The 23483-nt window shown below is 42.4% G+C and overlaps 1 protein-coding gene and 1 long non-coding RNA gene across 3 annotated transcripts in view; both read right to left on the bottom strand.

The window, feature by feature from the left end:
- Positions 1-157: 157 nt before the first annotated feature.
- LOC310857440 lies at positions 158-3013 on the bottom strand. The gene is made up of 4 exons (XR_014569134.1): positions 2876-3013; positions 2788-2816; positions 657-2735; positions 158-563 (listed from the first exon to the last, which is right to left on the bottom strand). It is a non-coding gene; the product is annotated as an uncharacterized lncRNA (long non-coding RNA).
- Positions 3014-4664: 1651 nt separating this feature from the next.
- The window catches only part of LOC310857439 (disintegrin and metalloproteinase domain-containing protein 10-like), a 52215-nt gene continuing 33396 nt past the window's right edge, over positions 4665-23483 (bottom strand). For both annotated transcript variants that reach the window (XM_083763119.1, XM_083763120.1), the window contains exons 11-17: positions 23265-23415; positions 19194-19377; positions 15116-15224; positions 12033-12137; positions 9670-9785; positions 6348-6474; positions 4665-5258 (exon numbers count right to left, since the gene is read on the bottom strand). In XM_083763119.1, coding sequence (XP_083619245.1) covers positions 5014-5258; positions 6348-6474; positions 9670-9785; positions 12033-12137; positions 15116-15224; positions 19194-19377; positions 23265-23415 — 1037 coding nt within the window. In that variant the 3' untranslated portion in view covers positions 4665-5013. The remainder of the gene's footprint in view (positions 5259-6347; positions 6475-9669; positions 9786-12032; positions 12138-15115; positions 15225-19193; positions 19378-23264; positions 23416-23483) is intronic.

Here is a 23483-nt window from a genome sequence, read left to right as displayed (position 1 = left end):
TTGTAGCTTGGTCTGTCATAGAGATGTTTGAGAACCAAGAGCTGCAAGCATAGTCAAAGTAGGGCTGAGTTGGGTCTCCAGCTGGAGTCGTGAGAGCACTTTTGTGTAGCCTAGGTTCCGTTAGCTGTTCAGAGCTACAAACAACAAAAAGCTCTTTTTGAACGAGTCTTTAACTACAAACAACAAACAGCTCTTTTTGAACGAGTCTTTAATTAATGCATTTCAAGTACTCCAAAAAATTACATCTCTTTGCACAATACAATTTAAAATTTCTTTTTTTTCTCCTTTTTTACTTTAGTAAAAATGTTCAAAGTGAACAACAATGTGCGATACTGTATAGAACACAGTGGAGGGTTAGGCTTAGGCTAGCCTAAGGCTAGGCTAGCCTAAGCCTAACCCTAAAGACAGGGTTAGGCTGAGCCTAGCTGGGCCTAACTGGGTTAGGCTAGGCTAAGCCTAACCAGTGAACAGTAGTTTGTGGGGCCTACCACGTCACATAATATTTAGGGTTAGGCTAGACTAAGCTAAGCCTAACCCTGATATTTAGGGTTGGCTAGACTAAGCTAAGCCTAACCCTAACATTTAGGGTTAGGCTAGACTAAGCCTAACCCTAAGAGTAGTTTTGGGGCCTAACTTAACCCAACCCAGACCACAACGTCACCTAACATTTAGGGTTAGGCTACACTAACCTAACCTAACCCTAACATTTAGGGTTAGGCTAGACTAACCTAACCCTAACATTTAGGGTTAGGCTAGACTAACCTAACCCTAACCCAGACCACAACGTCACCCAACAACATTTTCAACTCAATTTGGACATTTCAGTTAAACACGTTTATCTAAAAACCTTCCCCCCCACTTTTTTCATTTTTTTTTTACCAAGACTAGGAAATTAAAACAAAGTAAAATGTACAGGTTATTGTTCATTTCTTCTGCCAAACCAAACCATGCCACAAGATAACAAACACAGGAAATGAAAACATTACACGAACTCCACCTAATTATACTAAACTATCGATGGTGAAGATAACTCCATTTCAACGAGCAGAGAAATTAAATAACTTAAAAGCCTAAATACCTTCAACCATTTTCAAACCATCTTCGTGTAACTGGTCCTAATTAATAGCCCGACAGACTAGCCATGAAGTTAGCTCGACATTAAGGTTTAGCCATGAAGTTAGCTCGACATTAAGGTTTAGCCATGAAGTTAGCTCGACATTAAGGTTTAGCCATGAAGTTAGCTTGACATTAAGGTTTAGCCATGAAGTTAGCTTGACATTAAAGTTTAGCCATGAAGTTAGCGTAACACTACAGTAAGGTTTAGCATGAAGTTAGCGTAACACTACAGTAAGGTTTAGCAATAAGTTAGCTCGACACTACAGTAAGGTTTAGCATGAAGTTAGCTCGACACTACATTAAGGTTTAGCATGAAGTTAGCTCAACACTACATTAAGGTTTAGCATGAAGTTAGCTCGACACTACAGTAAGGTTTAGCCATGAAGTTAGCTCGACACTACAGTAAGGTTTAGCATGAAGTTAGCTCGACACTACATTAAGGTTTAGCATGAAGTTAGCTCGACACTACATTAAGGTTTCACTTCATTCTTCACACTGAAAGCAGCCTAACTGGGATGGGCATTGCCAAAGCGGCAGTCTTCAGTGATTGGTTCACACCAACCAATATAAATCAAAATAGTAGCAAATCAGGTGACGTCGTTGTCAATCATGTGGCTAACGAGCATGTAAACAAACACGGTACAATATGTCCGATGATGATCTTTATCAACGGGCTAGGGTTAACCCTAACCCTGTGCATCATATTCCACCAATTATATGAAGATAGCTTGGAAATGGGTGAAGTGGTCCTTTAAGAGGAAAAGCAGTTATTTTTTATTTTATTATTTTTTTTGTCACATATTATGAACATCTTTGAACAATTTACTCTGACTGAATTAGATACAAAAACATAAAACAAGACGTATCAAAAATGTAATTTCATTTTCAAATGAAATGCTAATTTCTCCAGAAAGTACTGTACAACTTTTACAACGTGGATAACCTCCGGACTAGACTCGCCTAGCCTCGAAGCCCCGCCCCCCCCCCCCCCTCCATCTGTACACCATACATATATGGACACAATATGAAGCTCCACCCCCTTCACCAGGTAAAACCATTTCCCTGCACCTTCACCAGGTAAAACCATTTAGCTGTACCTTCACCAGGTAAAACCATTTCCCTGCACCATCACCAGGTAAAACCATTTAGCTGTACCTTCACCAGGTAAAACCATTTCCCTGCACCTTCACCAGGTAAAACCATTTAGCTGTACCTTCACCAGGTAAAACCATTTAGCTGTACCTTCACCAGGTAAAACCATTTAGCTGTACCTTCACCAGGTAAAACCATTTAGCTGTACCTTCACCAGGTAAAACCATTTCCCTGCACCTTCACCAGGTAAAACCATTTAGCTGTACCTTCACCAGGTAAAACCATTTCCCTGCACCTTCACCAGGTAAAACCATTTAGCTGTCCCTAAAGCAGGAAAAACCATTTACCTGCACCTAAAGCAGGAAAAACCATTTACCTGCACCTTCACCAGGTAAAACCATTTAGCATTACCTTCACCAGGTAAAACCATTTAGCTGTCCCTAAAGCAGGTAAAACCATTTAGCTGTCCCTAAAGCAGGAAAAACCATTTACCTGCACCTTCACCAGGTAAAACCATTTAGCTGTCCCTAAAGCAGGTAAAACCATTTAGCTGTCCCTAAAGCAGGAAAAACCATTTACCTGCACCAGGTAAAACCATTTACCTGCACCTAAAGCAGGGAAAACCATTTACCTGCACCTAAAGCAGGGAAAACCATTTAGCTGCAACCTTCACCAGGTAAAACCATGGGCTTCAATTAGTGGTTATTTATTTATATTCAACAAAATAAATCTAAACGAATCAAATAAGACAATAAAGGGTCCCTTCTAGTCACAATATCTAGTATTTTAAATACTAGCTACTAAAGTATCTAGTATTTTAAATACTAGCTACTAAAGTATCTAGTATTTTAAATACTAGATACTTTAGTAGCTAGTATTTTAAATAAACTAGTATTTTTACAGATTTATTTTTTAACCCAACAATAAAAAGACGAGTGGCAACCTGGTTCAACCAATTACATGATTCTCAATGCAAGGTCCAGGGACCGCCTACAAATGGACCCTTACGGGTCTGTGACTCTGAGAGTGTAACACATGGAACCAAATGGACCCTTACAGGTCTGTGACTCTGAGAGTGTAACACATGGAACCAAATGGACCCTTACAGGTCTGTGACTCTGAGAGTGTAACACATGGAACCAAATGGACCCTTACAGGTCTGTGACTCTGAGAGTGTAACACATGGAATCACATGGACCCTTACAGGTCTGTGACTCTGAGAGTGTAACACATGGAACCAAATGGACCCTTACAGGTCTACAAAGGAACCAAATGGACCCCACATATAGGAGTTCTGATTGGACCAAGTCGACATCAATCACAAACTGGAGACCCTTTTCCTTTTTGAAGTCCTGAGAGTAAAAAAACAACTCTTCATTTTACAGTAGAAGAAAATACTGTTTTTTCTTCATTTATGATACATTTAAATCTGTACAGTCACATGACCAAGACTGTGTGTGTGTGTGTGTGTGTGTGTGTGTGCGCGCGCGCATGCGTGTGTTTGTGCGCGTGCGTGATTGTGTGTGTGCGTGTGTGTGTGTGTGCGTCCTGGGCTCTTTTAAACAGTTTCACTCCCGAACACATTAAACCCACCACTAGTTTTAAATGTTTAATTTGGACCCTAACCCTAACCATATGGACCCGTAACCCTAACCCTGACCAAATGGACCCTAAGCCTGACCAAATGGACCCTAACCCTGACCAAATGGACCCTAACCCTGACCAAATGGACCCTAAGCCTGACCAAATGGACCTTAACCCTCACCAAATGGACCCGTAAAGGCTCACATACATAGTCTGGATTTTCGGTGTTTGGGTGACCACTGAACTACAACATGACGTCACTGAGGCGACCACTGAACTACAACATGACGTCACTGAGGCGACCACCGAACTACAACATGACGTCACTGAGGTGACCACTGAACTACAACATGACGTCACTGAGGTGACCAGCGAACTACAACATGACGTCACTGAGGTGACCACTGAACTACAACATGACGTCACTGAGGCGACCACCGAACTACAACATGACGTCACTGAGGTGACCACTGAACTACAACATGACGTCACTGAGGCGACCACCGAACTACAACATGACGTCACTGAGGTGACCACCGAACTACAACATGACGTCACTGAGGTGACCACCGAACTACAACATGACGTCACTGAGGTGACCACCGAACTACAACATGACGTCACTGAGCCGCGGTGAAGAGCAAACCACCGCTCCAGCCCTTCTCTCTGTTTTTACTCACCACCGCTCAATGTTATTTCAGCTCCGGTGGTCACCTCACCACCGGAGCGGTGGTCACCTCACCACCGGAGCGGTGGTCACCTCACCACCGAAAATCCAGACTATGAATAGGCCTTTAGGGTTCATTTCAATGGTTCCGTTTGGTTCCATCTGTAGGGGGGGGGGGGGGGGGGGGGGGGGATAGGGGGACTCCTTCAGAAAGGGGGAGAAAAAAAGATATAAAAAAACACCCACGTTTGGAGCCAATCAGAGTAGAGCTGGAATATGGATGAAGATGTCCGACTTGTTGTTGGGCTTTTTGTCTTTGGATGGAGTGCGTGTGTGTGTGTGTGCGTGTGCGTTTGTGTGTGTGTGTGTGTGTTTGTGTGTGTGTGCGCATGTGTGCGTGTGTGTGCACACGTTTGTGCGCGCACGCATTTGTGTGTATGTGTGTGTGTGTGTGTGAGCATGCATGTGTGTGTTCCCACTGTAGGCACAAGGAGGGGCCAAGGCATTGCGGGGGGAGTGTGTGTGTGTGTGTGTGTGTGTGTGTAGGTGAAGGGTCAGCGCCTCATCTGGCCCATCTGATAGTTCTCCCGGGGGTTGGGTTGGTTCCGGTGTCTCTGAGGCTGGCTGGCTCTGGCCGCTCCTCCGCTGGGCCTCTGGTTCTGTCCGCGGCCCCCCCCAGCCCCCCCGTGGTGAGGCCCCGCCTCCCGGGCCCCTCCCCCGTGGTGGGGGGGCTGGACCGCCTGGGCGTTAGCGTTAGCGTTAGCTCGCTGCTGCTGCGCGCGTCGACGCTTCAGGGTGCCTGAGTGGAGGGAGAGGTCAGAGGTCATTATTACAACCATTATCCCATTCTGACCTGAGATCAGATTCATACGAGGTTTCCACTGGACACACACTGGTCTGATTATAACCCATTCTGACCTGAGATCAGATTCTAAAAATGTCAGTCGTTCTCCGATTTTTCAAAAATAGCAGACCTACAAGCTCATAGCGCGCCACTCGGTGGCGCGCTATGAGCTTGTAGATCTGCTATTTTTGAGTGGTGCAACCACTCCTACAACCAGCTTGCAATGTCCTCGTACGTGTTTGTGTGTCTGTGTGTGTGTCTGTCTCGTACTTGTTTGTGTGTCTGTGTGAGCATGAGTATGTGACTTAAAAATAGCAGTAGGGGGCGCCAGAAACAGTGAGAGGGGTAGTGACTCTAATGAGAGAGAGTGAGAGAGGTAGTGACTCTAATGAGAGAGAGAGATAGAGAGAGAGAGAGAGAGGGGGGGGGGGGGGGAATTGCACCACTCAGTTCACACGTGTGTGATTTTTCAATAGCTAAAGCATGATGCTAACATGATGCTAACACCAAAATGGGTTCCCGTTCAGAATGGGTTAAATATATAAACTTTATTACAGGCTCGTGGCCCACAAGGTAAGACACATATACGAGAAGACAAATACATTTAAAATAAATAAACATACAGTACATTCACCCAGCCCCACAGGTTACTACTCTAGGCGAGGCTCTTATACCAGTGTCCTCTGATGGTAGAAGTGTACCTTACAGAACTACGGCCTGGGTCTGTCATTCTGTCCAATGAGTCTATTCAGTGTCCTCTGATGGTAGAAGTGTACCTTACAGAACTACGGCCCGGGTCTGTCATCTGTCCAATGAGTCTATTCAGTGTCCTCTGATGGTAGAAGTGTACCTTACAGAACTACAGCCTGGGTCTGTCATCTGTCCAATGAGTCTATTCAGTGAGCGAGGTGAGTTTGGGGTAGTTACCTGGCAGAGGTTCAGGAGGGGGTAGTTTGGGGTAGTTACCTGGCAGAGGTTTAGGAGGGGGTAGTTTGGGGTAGTTACCTGGCAGAGGTTTAGGAGGGGGTAGTTTGGGGTAGTTACCTGGCAGAGGTTTAGGAGGGGGTAGTTTGGGGTTGCTGCTGGGCGTGTGGACACTGCAGATCTTGATGAAACCGGCCATCAGCATGATGAGAGCGATGCCCATCAGCAGCACCGCCCACCAGTGAGCCTAGAGGGAAGAGAAACCCTGTTACTGTCCTTATAATACCGGGAGAAACCCTGTTACTGTCCTTATAACACCAGGAGAAACCCTGTCACTGTCGTTATAATACAGGAGAAACCCTGTTACTGTCCTTATAATACAGGAGAAACCCCGTCACTGTCCTTATAATACAGGAGAAACCCCGTTACTGTCCTTATAATACAGGAGAAACCCTGTTACTGTCCTTATAACACCAGGAGAAACCCTGTCACTGTCGTTATAATACAGGAGAAACCCTGTTACTGTCCTTATAATACAGGAGAAACCCTGTTACTGTCCTTATAATACAGGAGAAACCCTGTTACTGTCCTTATAATACAGGAGAAACCCCGTCACTGTCCTTATAATACAGGAGAAACCCTGTCACTGTCCTTATAATACAGGAGAAACCCTGTTACTGTCCTTATAATACAGGAGAAACCCCGTCACTGTCCTTATAATACAGGAGAAACCCTGTTACTGTCCTTATAATACAGGAGAAACCCTGTGCTTTGGAATGGGGGGCAAGATCTTAATTTTCAGGCCTGTTGAGAACTCTAGTTTTCGCCGGCTGCCGGGCGCGGCTGCACTAATAACTCAACACCGCCCACCAGGAGAGCCCCCGTTACTGTCCTAATATTCAACCCCAAATCTAAAGCTGTTAATGTTGTTTTTATAACCCTATACAGCATGGCATAGTTGTATTGTCATCTTTAGACGATGTAGTACAGTTTATTATACCTATACATACATTACATATACAGTTAGTACAGTTTATTATACCTATACATACAGTACATATACATATGTGTAAGAAAGATGTCCCCTTCATGACATGTTTTACTTTTACTGCAAAGGTCATGCAATTGATCCAAACTCGCAAATTCCACAGGATTCATCTTTCTAGACTTTAAGACTTCTAGTTATTGGGACAGATTCACAACGCCGTTTACGCTCATATGGTGAGCGTACAGACCGTTACGTTTACGCTCATATCGTTACGCTCATATCGTTACGCTCATATGGTGAGCGTACAGACCGTTACGTTACGCTCATATCGTTACGCTCATATCGTTACGCTCATATCGTTACGCTCATATCGTTACGCTCATATCGTTACGCTCATATGGTGAGCGTACAGACCGTTACGTTACGCTCATATCGTTACGCTCATATCGTTACGCTCATATCGTTACGCTCATATCGTTACGCTCATATGGTGAGCGTACAGACCGTTACGTTACGCTCATATCGTTACGCTCATACCGTTACGCTCATATGGTGAGCGTACAGACCGTTACGTTACGCTCATATCGTTACGCTCATACCGTTACGCTCATATGGTGAGCGTACAGACCGTTACGTTACGCTCATATCGTTACGCTCATATGGTGAGCGTACAGACCGTTACGTTACGCTCATATCGTTACGCTCATACCGTTACGCTCATACCGTTACACTCATACCGTTACGCTCATACCGTTACGCTCATATCGTGAGCGTACAGACCGTTACGTTACGCTCATATCGTTACGCTCATACCGTTACGCTCATATCATGAGCGTACAGACCGTTACGTTACGCTCATACCGTTACGCTCATACCGTTACGCTCATATGGTGAGCGTACAGACCGTTACGTTACGCTCATATCGTTACGCTCATACCGTTACGCTCATATGGTGAGCGTACAGACCGTTACGTTACGCTCATATCGTTACGCTCATACCGTTACGCTCATATCGTGAGCGTACAGACCGTTACGTTACGCTCATATCGTTACGCTCATACCGTTACGCTCATATCATGAGCGTACAGACCGTTACGTTACGCTCATACCGTTACGCTCATATCATGAGCGTACAGACCGTTACGTTACGCTCATACCGTTACGCTCATATCGTGAGCGTACAGACCGTTACGTTACGCTCATATCGTTACGCTCATACCGTTACGCTCATATGGTGAGCGTACAGACCGTTACGTTACGCTCATACCGTTACGCTCATATGGTGAGCGTACAGACCGTTACGTGTGGAATTCATCCTTTGACAGGTCATAAAACCTGCTCATTTCCACCTCAGCTCGGTGGGGGGTGTTCCAGTGATCAAGGCATGCGTATATTTATTCAGAAGGCTTTAGTCTTCATGCTGAATCAATTAATAGTCAAATAAAATTATAAGTGAGAGTAGCCTATACTTTATAACGCTCAGTCAATTGACATTGGGAGAGACTCGCCTGTTAAAACCAGCTGCTCTACCAGTTCAAGCATCGCTGTAAGCTCTACCAGTTCACGCAGCGTGGTGCCTCATGGGTGGGCAACTTTGTCGATGGAGAGGGCCAATATATTTCCACACTCACTCCAGAGGGCCATTGTATATTACGTTACTGTCGTGGCAAAAATAGCTGATCTACAAGCTCAAAACGTGCCGCGGTGCGCCGCGTTTTGAGCTTGTAGATCAGCTATTTTTTGCTATTATTTGAATTGAAATCCTGATTTAGTTTTTTTGCTCTTTTTTTAAGTTGAATCCTGAAAAGTCCAAATTTTATTTAATTTCAAATGCCTTTCACAGGCCATTAATTATAGTTAAAGCTTTATGAACTAAATAAAAATACATTGGACATAAGAAAATAACATTTTATTACTACTCATTCAGCTACTATTTCAGACTTAAGTAATTCAAGCGGGTCATGTTTCAGTATTCTGATATCAACCTGAGGGCCACATCAAGTGAAGGTGGGGGCCGCATGTGGCCCCCGGGCCGCCAGTTGCCCATGTTCTAGCCCATTATTATTATTACTAAACTACGTACCAGGATCCACTCAGCGATGTTCTCCTAGAGTTAATATTATTATTACTAAACTACGTACCACGATCCACTCAGCGATGTTCTCGTAGAGTTATTATTATTATTATTACGTACCAGGATCCACTCAGCGATGTTCTCGTAGAGTTATTATTATTATTATTATTATTATTATTACGTACCAGGATCCACTCAGCGATGTTCTCGTAGAGTTATTATTATTATTATTATTATTATTATTACGTACCACGATCCACTCAGCGATGTTCTCGTAGAGTTAATATTATTATTATTATTATTGTTATTACGTACCACGATCCACTCAGCGATGTTCTCGTAGAGTTAATATTATTATTATTATTATTGTTATTACGTACCACGATCCACTCAGCGATGTTCTCGTAGAGTTCGGGGTTGAAGATCGCTTTCTTCAGCCTGGCCAGAGGTCCGTCTGCATCCACCAGACGACACTTCATGAACACATCGCAGTACCCTGGGAATTATAAACATTATTATTATTATTATTATTATTATACAGTTCACATATAGATTATACACTTCATGAACACATCGCAGTACCCTGGGAATTATAAACATTATTATAATTATTATTATTATACAGTTCACATATAGATTATACACTTCATGAACACATCGCAGTACCCTGGGAATTATAAACATTATTATAATTATTATTATTATACAGTTCACATATAGATTATACACTTCATGAACACATCGCAGTACCCTGGGAATTATAAACATTATTATAATTATTATTATTATACAGTTCACATATAGATTATACACTTCATGAACACATCGCAGTACCCTGGGAATTATAAACATTATTATAATTATTATTATTATACAGTTCACATATAGATTATACACTTCATGAACACATCGCAGTACCCTGGGCATTATAAATATAAATATAATTATTATACAGTAAACATATAGATTATACCCTTGATGAACAGATGGTAACATATTTATTAGGGCTGTCAAATGATTTAAAAAAAACACACGCACAAACACAAAATAAAGATCACAGCTTCAAAATTAATTTAATCATGATTAATCACCATTCGAACTATGTCCAAAATATGGCATGTTTTCCTGTTTATTGTTGTGGAAATGGAAATATAAGTGACAGAAAGCGGATATACATTAGTTTTTGAATGTTTTCTAATGCATTTAGTATAGCCATGATGTGACGTGAGCATTTGTAGGCCTAGCCTACACTTTGAGTTAAATGAACACTGGCTTTTGGCCATGTAGACTGGGGTCCCCCAGGAGGAAGTCACTAATGTTGCTCTGGAGACAAGTCTGGAACACTCCGGTGGAGTTGTTGCCCCCGCAACGTGACTACGGATAAGCGGTTGACGATGGATGGATGGATGGATGGAGACTGGGGTCCCACTCCAGAGATGAAAATCATAATGAAATGGCCTAGGCTACTTTATATCAATTTAATTTGGGGGTCCTTGAAATTAAAATAGCTGAGAATCAATGGGTTAAACTGACTATAGTTAATTCACAAAATACAATAATATCACATGAGCATTTTTGAAACAGTGCTTGGTTTAGAGAAGCCTATATTTTGCGCTAAAGTAATTGTTGAATAACATATAAATGTAGGTTTTAAGGCTAGAATGGCATTGTAGTGGACTGTAGTGAGAGGCGAGCTTGTCTCTCCTTCATTGCGGGACTGCAGGACTAGTCTGGAGATAGTCAGTCTGACTGCAGGACTAGTCTGGAGATAGTTAGTCTGACTGCAGGACTAGTCTGGAGATAGTTAGTCTGACTGCAGGACTAGTCTGGAGATAGTTAGTCTGACTGCAGGACTAGTCTGGAGATAGTTAGTCTGACTGCAGGACTAGTCTGGAGATAGTTAGTCTGACTGCAGGACTAGTCTGGAGATAGTTAGTCTGACTGCAGGACTAGTCTGGAGATAGTTAGTCTGACTGCAGGACTAGTCTGGAGATAGTTAGTCTGACTGCAGGACTAGTCTGGAGATAGTTAGTCTGACTGCAGGACTAGTCTGGAGATAGTTAGTCGTGGATGATCAGCTTCAGTCAGTGTTTTGGTTCGTACCTGGAGCGGTGCATTATCTCCGCGGTGCACAGCAGCACAGGGGAACTGTCTTTAATATATCCAAGGACGTTTTCAGTTTCTTTCCATGTGCGACGCAAAAGTACCATGTGTTTGTTTTGGTGATAGCCTACTGCAGGATAGCCATGCTGATTCACGTAATCAGTAGCCTACTGCAGGATAGCCATGCTGATTCACGTAATCAGTAGCCTACTGCAGGATAGCCATGGTGATTCACGTAATCAGTAGCCTACTGCAGGACAGCCATGCTGATTCACGTAATCGCGTAGGACAAAATGAAACCAGCCGGACCAACGTTAATCATGGCTTAATGCACGTAGGACCCGCATTTTCAAACTGTCCACGCACACGGGCGCATGTTAGGGGGAACACTAACATGCGTTAATTGCGTTAAATATTTTAACGCAACTGATTAACTTAATTAATTAACGCCGTTAACGCGTTATTTGTGACAGCCTTAATATTTCTATAGAGTAACATATAGCTGTATAACTCACTCAGTAGAACGGTAACATATTTATATAGAGTAACATATAGCTGTATAACTCACTCAGTAGAACGGTAACATATTTATATAGAGTAACATATAGCTGTATAACTCACTCAGTAGAACGGTACTAACCTTTGAAGTCGTTGCATGGCGAGCCGGCCGGCAGCGTGGTCACCTTCTTACCGAAGAACCTGACCAGCTTCTCTGAGCCCGTCGAGGAGCAGGTGTTAGGATTCACTGTAACGAATACACAATACATTATGATACTGTACCTCTAACATACTGTACACCTAACCCTAAACAATACATTATGATACTGTACCTCTAACATACTGTACACCTAACCCTAACACAATACATTATGATACTGTACCTCTAACCTACTGCACACCTAACCCTAACACAATACATTATGATACTGTACCTCTAACCCACTGCACACCTAAACCTAACCCTAACCAGACCAGACGCTCTGAGCCCGTACTGGTGTCAGGATTCACTATAATAAGATAATACAATGACCCATAACCTACTGTAACCCTAACCCTAATGGAGCAGGTGTTAGGATTCACTGTAAGGAGACAATAAGATAATACCATGACCAGATGCTGAACACAACGTTTTTGGTCTAGTACTCAGAGGAGCACCTGGAGGAGTTACTTGGTGCTCCTAAAATGCGGCGACCCGTCTCGCCGGATGGATAAAAGAGGGATGAATAACTTATAGCAAAACGATATTTATTGGATAAGTGGGGACTGGGGAGTCAATGGAGAGTATTGCAACTCTAGATTCATCCCATTATTTAAAAAAATCCAGAGTTGCAAATTGCAGCTATAGGTCCATGTGTCGTCCAGCCCTATATGCATATTCTAATACAAACTCCTTAATACTTCCTAAGGATAATATGAGCATCAAAGCAATATTTAGATACTTTATTTAATATTTTCTATTTAAATAGCCGATCTACTAGCTCACAACGTGTTGCGGAGGAGACACGTTGTGAGCTTGCAGATCAGCTATTTGTTTAACATACGACACGTCGTACGGCGAAGCATACGTCAGGCTTCCCTTTTGTTTTTAGCCGAGGCGACGTACAGAAGACACAGAGTCAGACAGTCAGACACACATGGCACCTCGGTGCAAAACAAACAGTGTACACTAACCCGACTTTACGATAATAAGGGACAGTATGTCGAGACACGGTGTTGTCATGTTGATAAGCTTCATGTTGGGCAGCAGCAATGCTTTGAACTCCTCCCACTCCACTATGTCGGAACTAAAACCTGTACCCGTAAAAAGCTTAGAGTACGGTAAAAGGAACTAAAACCTGTACCCGTAAAAAGCTTAGAGTATGGTAAAAGGAACTAAAACCTGTACCCGTAAAAAGCTTAGAGTACGGTAAAAGGTCGCTGGCTGTGAGAGACGGCATCGCACACCAGCACCCGGACAACAAACACAAGCACAGCGGCCAATGGGAAGAGTGCAAAGCATCCAAAGCATGCCCTTTTACAACTTTTTACTTTTTAGTTGGCTCCACATCTGAAACGGAGAAGCCGAACCATCTGTGTGAGGTTTTCTCAGTAGTCCCGTCAACCTCCTCCCAGCAGTGACCAGCATGGACACGCTGTGATTGGCCACAATGGCCAGTGCACTTGTGCAAGACGTGCTGTGATTGGCCAGTAGTAGCTACTTTGAGTGGCAGTCGGTGGGAAATGCTCTCGCCACAGAATGTACTAGTAATCTGGCCATAATAATCATTCTGGGGGCGGCCCCGGCTGTTGGTACGCAGAAGCGCTTCCCGGCGCTTGATTGACAGCGCAGAATTAATTTTGACGACGCATGCGCTGTGTCATGTCTGTCCATGACCCCATGACCCATAACCTACTGTACCCCACCAAGACAACACCATGTCCATGACCCATAATTTACAATTTAGGCATTTAGCAGACGCTAATCCAGAGCGACTTACATTTAATACATATTACATACATATTACACATCACATAATATAAAAAGTAGTTATCATGAATCGTGTATAAGCTAAGAACGTAACAGTGGAGTATCTATGTCAACTATACATACTATTAGGGGTGGGTCCCGAAACTCGGGACCAAGTATGTACCGAACCGAACGTGCCTGGGTACCGGGTACCCATTACAATAATTAAATTTCGGTTCTCTCTATCGGTTCCGACAGACACGCGGTCACACGCTATTTATTTATTTTCTACCCTTTTAATAGAAGCGCAGGGAACAGAGCTGATCTACAAGCCTACACCGCGTTGCATCAGCGACGCATTGTGGGCTTGTGGCTTGCAGAGGCGGGGCTATTTCTCTGCAACATCATTATTAAAGTTTCTTAAACGTAATTTTCAAGTGAGGTTTATGGGAGGAAACTTTTAAGAGAGGGGACAGGAGTCTTGTGCCCTGCTGCCTGAGTTGCCTCACTGCATGATCATGCATGTGCGCTGCACAGCATTGAATCAACATCAACCCACCTCGGATGCGTGTGTGTGATCACGGCGTAGGGTCCAGAATCCAGAGGCTCAATTAGTTTAGACTCTAAATTAATTAAACTAAACTCTAATTAACTTTAGAGCTTGCAGTCGAACTGTCGAAGAGAGGTGGCGTGTGTGTGTGTTGCTCTCAGATCTCAGACATGCTTTTATTTGTCATTGTCAGTAGTTAGTAGTAAGAGAAGTAGCCTACAACACTATTGCCCTGGGTAAATACAGAATAGATATATTATATTTAAAATAATCACTATATTATCCACAAATGGCTCAATAAAGGAGAGGATGTTACACTATTCATTGTACATTATATATATACTCAAATTGACATTGAGCTTTTTTGTTAAATAAACATTTGACCTCTTATTTAAGTTATTTTATACCATTTTGGAACCGAAATAGGGAACCGTTAAGAACCGGAATCGATAAGCAGAACCGGAATCGGTACCGGTCTCGAAAAAATCCTAACGATACCCATCCCTACATACTATATTATATATTATACAATAATACATGTGTACTATAAAGTGCTATGACTACATAAAATGCAATTCTAGTGCTGTCTACGTAACAAGCTATAAGTCTGTCTAAAATACTATCTAAGTCTACATAAAGTGCTATCTAAGGGGCTAACCTACTGTAGGTATAACTCACTCTAACAGTAACATATTTCTATAGAGTAACATATAGGCGTATAACTCACTCTTGTCCATACAGCAGACGTGACAGAGTTCCGTCTCGTCTTTTCCGTCCTGGCTCTGACACGTGCACACGTCCAGACCGTACTTCTCACATATGGAGCCAGAACAGCCCTGCAACACACACACACACACACACACACACACACACACACACACACACACACACACACACACACACACACACACCTTAAAATCGTTTCATAAGCATTGTGGTCCAAAAATAAACAAGCTGTCTCTGAGTTATTGTCAGGGAGGTGTCTCTGTATCGTTATATTATATATATTACTGTATATTACAGGTAGTTAGAGGTACACAGAAGCCAGAGGTACACAGAAGCCAGAGGCTTCTGTGTACCTCTGCCAGAGGCTTCTGTGTACCTCTGCCAGAGGCTTCTGTGTACCTCTGCCAGAGGCTTCTGTGTACATGATTTTGACCCACTGTTTTCTGATAAGCATTGTATGGTGGAAGTGTCCTTGGAGGTAAACATGTTTTCTGATAAGCATTGTATGGTGGAAGTGTCCTTGGAGGTAAACATGTTTTCTGATAAGCATTGTATGGTGGAAGTGTCCTTGGAGGTAAACATGTTTTCTGATAAGCATTGTATGGTGGAAGTGTCCTTGGACGTAACCATGGAAAGAGTCCATCAACAGGCCTACGGAGCGGGTAAATAACGAAAATCAACAAATAGGTAAATGGGATCCACTACTTAACCCATTCTGACTTGAGATCAGATTCATACGAGGTTTCCGCCGGACACACACTGGTCTGATGAACCCATTCTGACCTGAGATCAGATTCTAAAAATGTCACAGGTCTGCTATTCAAAAATAGCAGACCTACAAGCTCGTATCGCGCCACTCGGTGGCGCGATATGAGCTTGTAGATCTGCTATTTTTGAATAATCGAAGCTTGTAGGTCTGCTATTTTTGAATAATCGAAGAACGACTGACATTTTTAGAATCTGATCTCAGGTCAGAATGGGTTCATCAGACCAGTGTGTGTCCAGTGGAAACCTCGTATGAATCTGATCTCAGGTCAGAATGGGTTAATAAGGAGCTGCTGAGTGTAAAGCCTAAAAAAAACCAAAGCTTTTCTGGCCCCGGCAGAAATAAGGAGCAATGCCCAATCCCACCAGAGGAGCTCTATGAACACTTCAAGAGTCTTTCTGACTGGGATGTGCAAATGAACCAGAGGTTGATTTTGAAACAGTCAACCATGACGACAGTGCTCTAAATGCTAGATTCACAGATCAGGAAATCAACGAGGTTATCTCAAAATTTAAATCAGGCAAGGCAGCAGGTATTGATCAAATCTTAAATGAGTATATCAAATGTACAGCAAGCATTTTTATGCCACTATATACAGGCCTGTTTAACAAGATCCTTGACTCTGGTATCTTCCTGAAGATTGGACACTTGGCATGATCATACCAATTTTCAAGAAAGGCAATACTGCCGACTGTGATAATTATAGAGGGATCACGCTTCTGAGTTGCATGGGTAAATTGTTCACAAATGTACTAAATGCAAGGCTGCTAAACTTCTGTGAAGACAATTCTATCCTGAGGGAAACCCAGGCAGGCTTTACAATTTACAATTTACAATTTAGTCATTTAGCAGACGCTCTTAATCCAGAGCGACTTACATTTAAGCAAGAACAAAAGCATGGGAATACATCACATAAAAGCATTTATCATGAGACATGCGTAAGCTAAGAAGGTAACAGTGGAATATCTATATGATGAAACTATACATACACTATACATAATAAACTATACATATTCACTACTATGCTATACATATGTACTATGGCGTGCTATGACTATATACAATACAATTATAGTGCTGTCTACATAACATGCTATAAGTCTGTGTCAAATGCTATCTAAGGCAACAGAAATGCTATCTAAGGGGTTAGGGTAAGTGCTATGGGCCATGAAGGAGTCTGAAAAGGTGGGTTTTCAGGCTTTAGAAAGAATTACTCCACCAGTGACCATATTTTACTCCTGAAGCACATTGTTGAATTATTTTGCTTTAAAAATAAGAGATTATTCTGTTCCTTTATAGACCTGATGTGTGGTTTTTTGTGAAAAATGGAAATTGAAAATCAATAGTGATAAAACAAAGGTCACAGTCTTTGGATGTAGAAAAGCTGATATCAGCAAATTAAAGTTTGTCTGTAATGGAGTCAACCTAGAGCTTGTCCATAGTAATAATACCTTGGAGTTATAGAGCACCGAAGTCTGACGTCACTTTCAGTAGAGGGCGTCAGTCCCCAGGTTCATGTATTTTTTTAGTTGCATTGAAATCGCCAAAGGAGGATTTTTAGATTGCTTCATATAAGAACTGTGTTTGAAAAATAAACATGTCATCCCGGCTGCTTCACTCATATGGATATGAAGAATCAACTGACTGAGAGAAAACGCTAATGTTACCGCTGCTGAATTAGTTAGATTTTCGCTAGAAGCAGACTGTATCATATATGAGTGACTGACTGTTGCAAACGATACAGAGACACCTCCCTGACAATAACGCCGAGACAGCTTGTTTATTTTTGGACCACAACGCTTATAGTAGACGATATTAAGATCACCCCATGTTATTCTCCATAGAGAAATTACTTCCGCGAACCAGGGGAATCGAAGGGATGAGCGAGTTACGTCAGGACTTTAGAACCAGGGGAATCGAAGGGATGAGCGAGTTACGTCAGGACTTTAGAACCAGGGGAATGGAAGGGGTGAGCGAGTTACGTCAGGACTTCGGTGCTCCATTATGAACTATAATGGATCATTTAAGATTGCTATCGAAGAACTACACAAGCAGGCCTCACGTGCCATGTACTCCCTCCTTAGTAAATGTTTTTTGATTTACCAGGGTTCGACAAATTGGTCTCACCAGTCATGCTGTACACATGTGAAATATGGGGGTTCGAAAAACTAGAAAAATTACAGCTTAAATTTCTCAAGTATATCCTAAAAGTTAAAACAACTACCTGTAGTAATATGGTGTATGGTGAGCTGGGGAGGTACCCTATTTGTATCGCTGTTAAAAAGAGACTTATCGGGTACTGGGCCCGGTTGATCGAAGGAAAAGAGACTTATCGGGTACTGGGCCCGGTTGATCGAAGGAAAAGAGACTTATCGGGTACTGGGCCTGGTTGATCGAAGGAAAAGAGAGTGAACTGAGTCGAATAATGTACGACTGTCTGCTTAACCTGTTCAACACAGGTGCCCATGTGTCACCTTGGGTTGCACAGGTGAAGAAAACAATGGTTGAAGCGAACTGTCGAACAAAGGTTGAAAGACCAGTTTCTGCAAAAGTGAACTCAATAGTATGACATCATGTGACATCTATGTTGAATACAAACAAGAGTTCAAACTAGAAAAATACCTTCTATGTGAAAACCGTAAGTATAGACAGGCTATTTGCAACCTTAGGCTAAACAACACAAGAATGCCAAAGGTCATCCGTAGATTGGAAAGAAGTCAGAGGATTTGTAACCTAATGTAATGAAGACAGAATTGGAGATGAGTATCATGTCTTGCTGGAATGTAAGAATACTGGCATTATGAATTTCAGGCAAAAATACCTGCCACTTTATTTTTTTACCCACCCTTCTATGTTTAAATTAATTGCATTACTAAAATCTGAAAAACAAAAAGTAATCTATAAACTGGGTGCTTTTCTGAAAAATGTTCTTCCACTGTACAAATAGGGAAAGCCTTCCGATATGTCTATGTATGTCGTGTAATCTGTAATGTATTGTATACTTTCAATTGTATACTTTTATGAATCTGTGCTCCAAACCATGTGATCATGGTCGTGAGTTAAATAAATGATGATGATGAGAGGTTAACTCACCCCGTTGAGGCAGACTTGCGTCTCTCCATGGCAGGGTTAGGGTTTAGGGGTTAGAGGGTTAGGGTTTAGGGTTTAGGGGTTAGAGGGTTAGGGTTTAGAGGTTAGAGGGTTAGGGGTTAGGGTTTAGGGGTTAGAGGTTAACTCACCCCGTTGAGGCAGGGTTAGGGTTTAGAGGTTAGAGGGTTAGGGGTTAGGGTTTAGGGGTTAGAGGTTAACTCACCCCGTTGAGGCAGACTTGCGTCTCTCCGTGGCAGGCGGTGAAGTTGGCCTTGGGTTCAGAGGTCGGGCACTGGGCCGTTCCAGCGTTGCACATCCCCTGGTGAGCACACTCTGACTCCTCCCTGCACTTCTCGTTACGGCCTCGGAAGGTGCATTCTGGGGTGCAGCAGGGACCCTGGCTGGGACTGTGGAGGAAGACAGGGAGGATTTAAACATTCTGGAGGTCAACAGGGACCCTGGCTGGGACTGTGGAGGAACACAGGAAGGATTTAAACATTCTGACCTGAGATCAGATTCTACAAATGTCTTCTACATCCTGACAGTTTTCTGAAAAACCCATGTTTCTATGTCAGTTGTGCTCAACCCTTTTCATGTCAAGGACCCCCAGAATTATCTCTATTGGGCCACGGACCCCCATCTCAAAATATGTAGTTCCAGGGACCCCCCAGAAGCAAATATTTTAGTTAAAAATGTTCGCTCTGAAATATATATTCAATGATTTGCGCCACATTTTAACCATCAATAGCTAAAGCATAACATAATGCTAACACCAAAAGGGGTTCCCGCCCAGAATGGGTTAAACATTCTGGAGGTCAACAGGGACCCTGGCTGGGACTGTGGAGGAACACAGGGAGGATTTAAACATTCTGGAGGTCAACAGGGACCCTGGCTGGGACTGCATGGGGAAGAAAAAACAGGAGGAATTTAAATCCATTCAAATGTGAGGAATCTGAATGTCTGATATATTTGATTTTTCATTTAACCTCAATTTAACCAGTAAAAACCACATTGAGACTAAAGTCTCTTTTACGAGTGTGAACTGGCCAAGAGTAGAGGAGAAATGATGTAACACAGCTCTGTCAGTAACAATGAATACAAGACAATAACAGGACAGACAGAACAGGCTACGTTCATAAACACAGAACCCACTACTGAAGATCATAAATACAGAACCCACTACCGAAGAAGATCAAAGGAAGAACAGAAACGTCTAATAACGCAACCAATGAAGGCTAATATACAAATACTAAGTTTGCCTAATAAACTAAAAAGCAAGAGAAAGCAGGAGCAGTGTTTGGGAAGTGTGTCCATGATGGCAATCCTTTTTAGAACTCACTAGATGGATCACAGAACCAGTGAGTCTGGTCTGCAGGTCATTTCAACACCAGGGACCAAAAGAAAAATCTACATTTTTTAATCTGATCAGTTTTATTTTAGTTTATTATCGTGTGTATTTGATTTAACCCATTCTGACCGGGCACCCATTTTGGTGTCAGCATCATGTTATGCTTTAGCTATTGAAAAATAGCAGATCTACAAGCTCGTATCGCGCCACCGAGTGGCGCGATACGAGCTTGTAGGTCTGCTATTTTTGAAAAATCGAAGAGCGACTGACATTTTTAGAAATCTGATCTCAGGTCAGAATGGGTTCATCAGACTAGTGTGTGTCCGGCGGAAACTTCGTATGAATCTGATCTCAGGTCAGAATGGGTTCATCAGACACAGTGTGTGTCCAGTGGAAACCTCGTATGAATCTGATCTCAGGTCATAATGGGTTAAACAAAACATTTTTATTTGTAACCAGTGTAACCATTTTATTTAAATAAAACAGTTCTGTGTTTCATTGTCCAACAAAACTAAACAAAAAAAATATTGGCCACTAGGTGGCAGTGCAGGACCACAGGACAGAGCTGGGTCTCTGACATGAGGACACAAATTAAATGTAGAAAAATGTAATGTTTATTTTTACTCAATATTATGGCTGGGACTCGATTAAAAAAAACAATCTAATTAATCAGAGGCTTTGTAATTAATTAATCTCAATTAATCACATTTTAATCACATATCAATATTTGAACCTGATAAGTATTTTTTAAATGGATTTTGGTATACTAGTGAATCAATGAATAGTGAATACATACGTTTAAGCAATAAAACATTGTTTTTGTAGTAATAATAGGGGTAATATTAATATCTCAAATTTCATAATTTATATTGAGCTTTTCTGAGTACCCAAAAATGCTTTACAAGGGGGACATGAGAAATCAAAAACAACTTTATTAGGGGAAAAACACACAAAGAAATGAAATAGCTGGGGAAAGCAATATTGAAGGCTTGGATGGTGGCTGCATGTCTCTGAGAGGTTGGGGAATGCATTCCACAGGGTTGGGGGGGGGGGGGGGCTTGGTGCAGCAAATATGTGACATGACCATAAGAAAACACCTCTGTGTTTCTTCCGTGGACATACAGTAACAGCCATAACAGATTTTACATTTTATTTGGCCTTAACCGTTTAGTTAGAAACCATGTCATCTGGACAGGTCCTTGAACTGCTACTGGGAGTTGGAATAACGTTAGCTCTGATCCATAGTGTTAGAAGGAGCAAAGCAAAAGGGAGGATATGTCGTATAATTTCTATACATTAACTAACTAAATAACTAAGGTACTATTTTCACTGAGTCAAGTAAAATGTTTTAAGTGATCCCATGCAACAGAAGGTCTTTCACTCAGGGGCTCCTGACTAAAAATCTCACATCTATTGTTCTAAAAAACCTTTGAGGCAGCTCAGAGGTGTGAATGAAACCAGATCCTATTGTCTGCCACAAGAACCTGTGGTTTGCATAGTCCTGATAGCAGAGAGGAGTGGAGTTCTTACTCTGAGTTACTGGGGAATACTGTTTTAATTCACTTCTATTTCAGTTCTGTTATATTTAACTATGTTCATTAGAGTGCTCAGTTTCATCTAAAGACCGGTTATGGTTTTAACTACAATTTGTCATTGTATCTTTAAAGTAGTCATCTGTTTTAGTGCAAGGTTAGAAGTTAATAATCTCAGGGTCTCTGCCAGAGAGGCCCGCCTCTGTAACTCTGTAAACATGAATAAGCGAGTAGCCCAGATTTCATTGGTCAAAAGAGTCAGGAAGTGCCTGGTTCATCTACTGGGGAGGAGGGATCGGAGAGGAGGGATCAGATCTAAAGTATATAACACCTTGTATTTCTTGTGAACAAGGCTGTTCGAACGAGTCTTACATTTGGCTCCCCTAGGCTGGTTGGAACAGACAATTGGCGTGTACCTTTTTGAGACATGCTTGCTTTGTAGCGAATTGAATCTCTTTGTGTTTTACCAAATAAACGCTAAGATCCGGAGAAACCTTTGTCCTGCCTTTTCGTCTTCACTCCTCATGCGGACTGACACACACACACGGTGAAAGTATACCACACAGGCTTTCAACATATTTTTTTTGTGCTAAAATGAGAGGCTGCACAGCCTGCACTTCCACGGGTGTGAGGGGAAAGGATCACATTAAGTACCTTTCATTTATATTGAACATTACATTTTTAATCATGTCTTGGCTGGTAAAAAACGATTAACTGATCAGCATTATTTTGAGACCGTTCCTAAACCGAAATGGTATTTTTATAGCTGATAATTATGCTGATTCAGATTATACTACAGATTATATTGTGCATCCCTAGAAAGAACGCACTCCATTCTTTAACTACTACTAGGAGAAAGGTGTTACAGTACAATACAGGGAGACAGGTGTAGGAGACAGGTGTTATTGTACAATACAGGGAGACAGGTGTAGGAGACAGGTGTTATAGTGACAGTTGACAGTGGTTCCATACCTGCATCCTTTATAGCCTGGTTAATAAACCAGACTAATATCGCACGGACCGCGGGATATTAGTCTGGGGAGGCTCAGCTTGGATTTCATTTCCAGGGAAACATTTTCTCTTTGACGCAAATTGGTCAGAGCTACTGTCAGTCAAAGGTCTCAAGCATTGAAAGTCACTGTACCAAAGCCCGCACATATTGCATACCGTGTCCCGATTGGCCGCCCACATTCTCTGGTGTAGGAAATGGGCGTACAATTGAGCCTCTCCAGACCGAAATCCACCGGCAGGCAATTTATTTTTGCCAACGGCTGGTTTATTAACCAGGCTGCATCCTTTAGAGTTAGGGTTAAAGACAGGTGTTATTGTACAGTAGAGGGAGACAGGTGTTATTGTACAGTAGAGGGAGACAGGTGTTATTGTACAGTAGAGGGAGACAGGTGTGTTTTCATACCTGCATCCTTTCCCAGGCTTCAGTTTACATTTCTTGTTGTCAAGCTGGTTGGCATCGTAGCAGCACTGGTCTCTGCACTGGTCAGAATATCCACAGTCACACTCCTCCCCTGGTTCCACCAGACCGTTACCACAGATGGGCTGACCGCTCTCTGGAACATATACAATATACTGTTACCACAGATGGGCTGACCGCTCTCTGGGAAATATACAATATATA

This window comes from Protomyctophum parallelum (assembly GCF_964188405.1).
Source record: "Protomyctophum parallelum genome assembly, chromosome: 4".
In the NCBI taxonomy this organism is placed as follows: Eukaryota; Metazoa; Chordata; class Actinopteri; order Myctophiformes; family Myctophidae; genus Protomyctophum; species Protomyctophum parallelum.
This window is presented reverse-complemented; position numbering and strand designations above follow the sequence as displayed.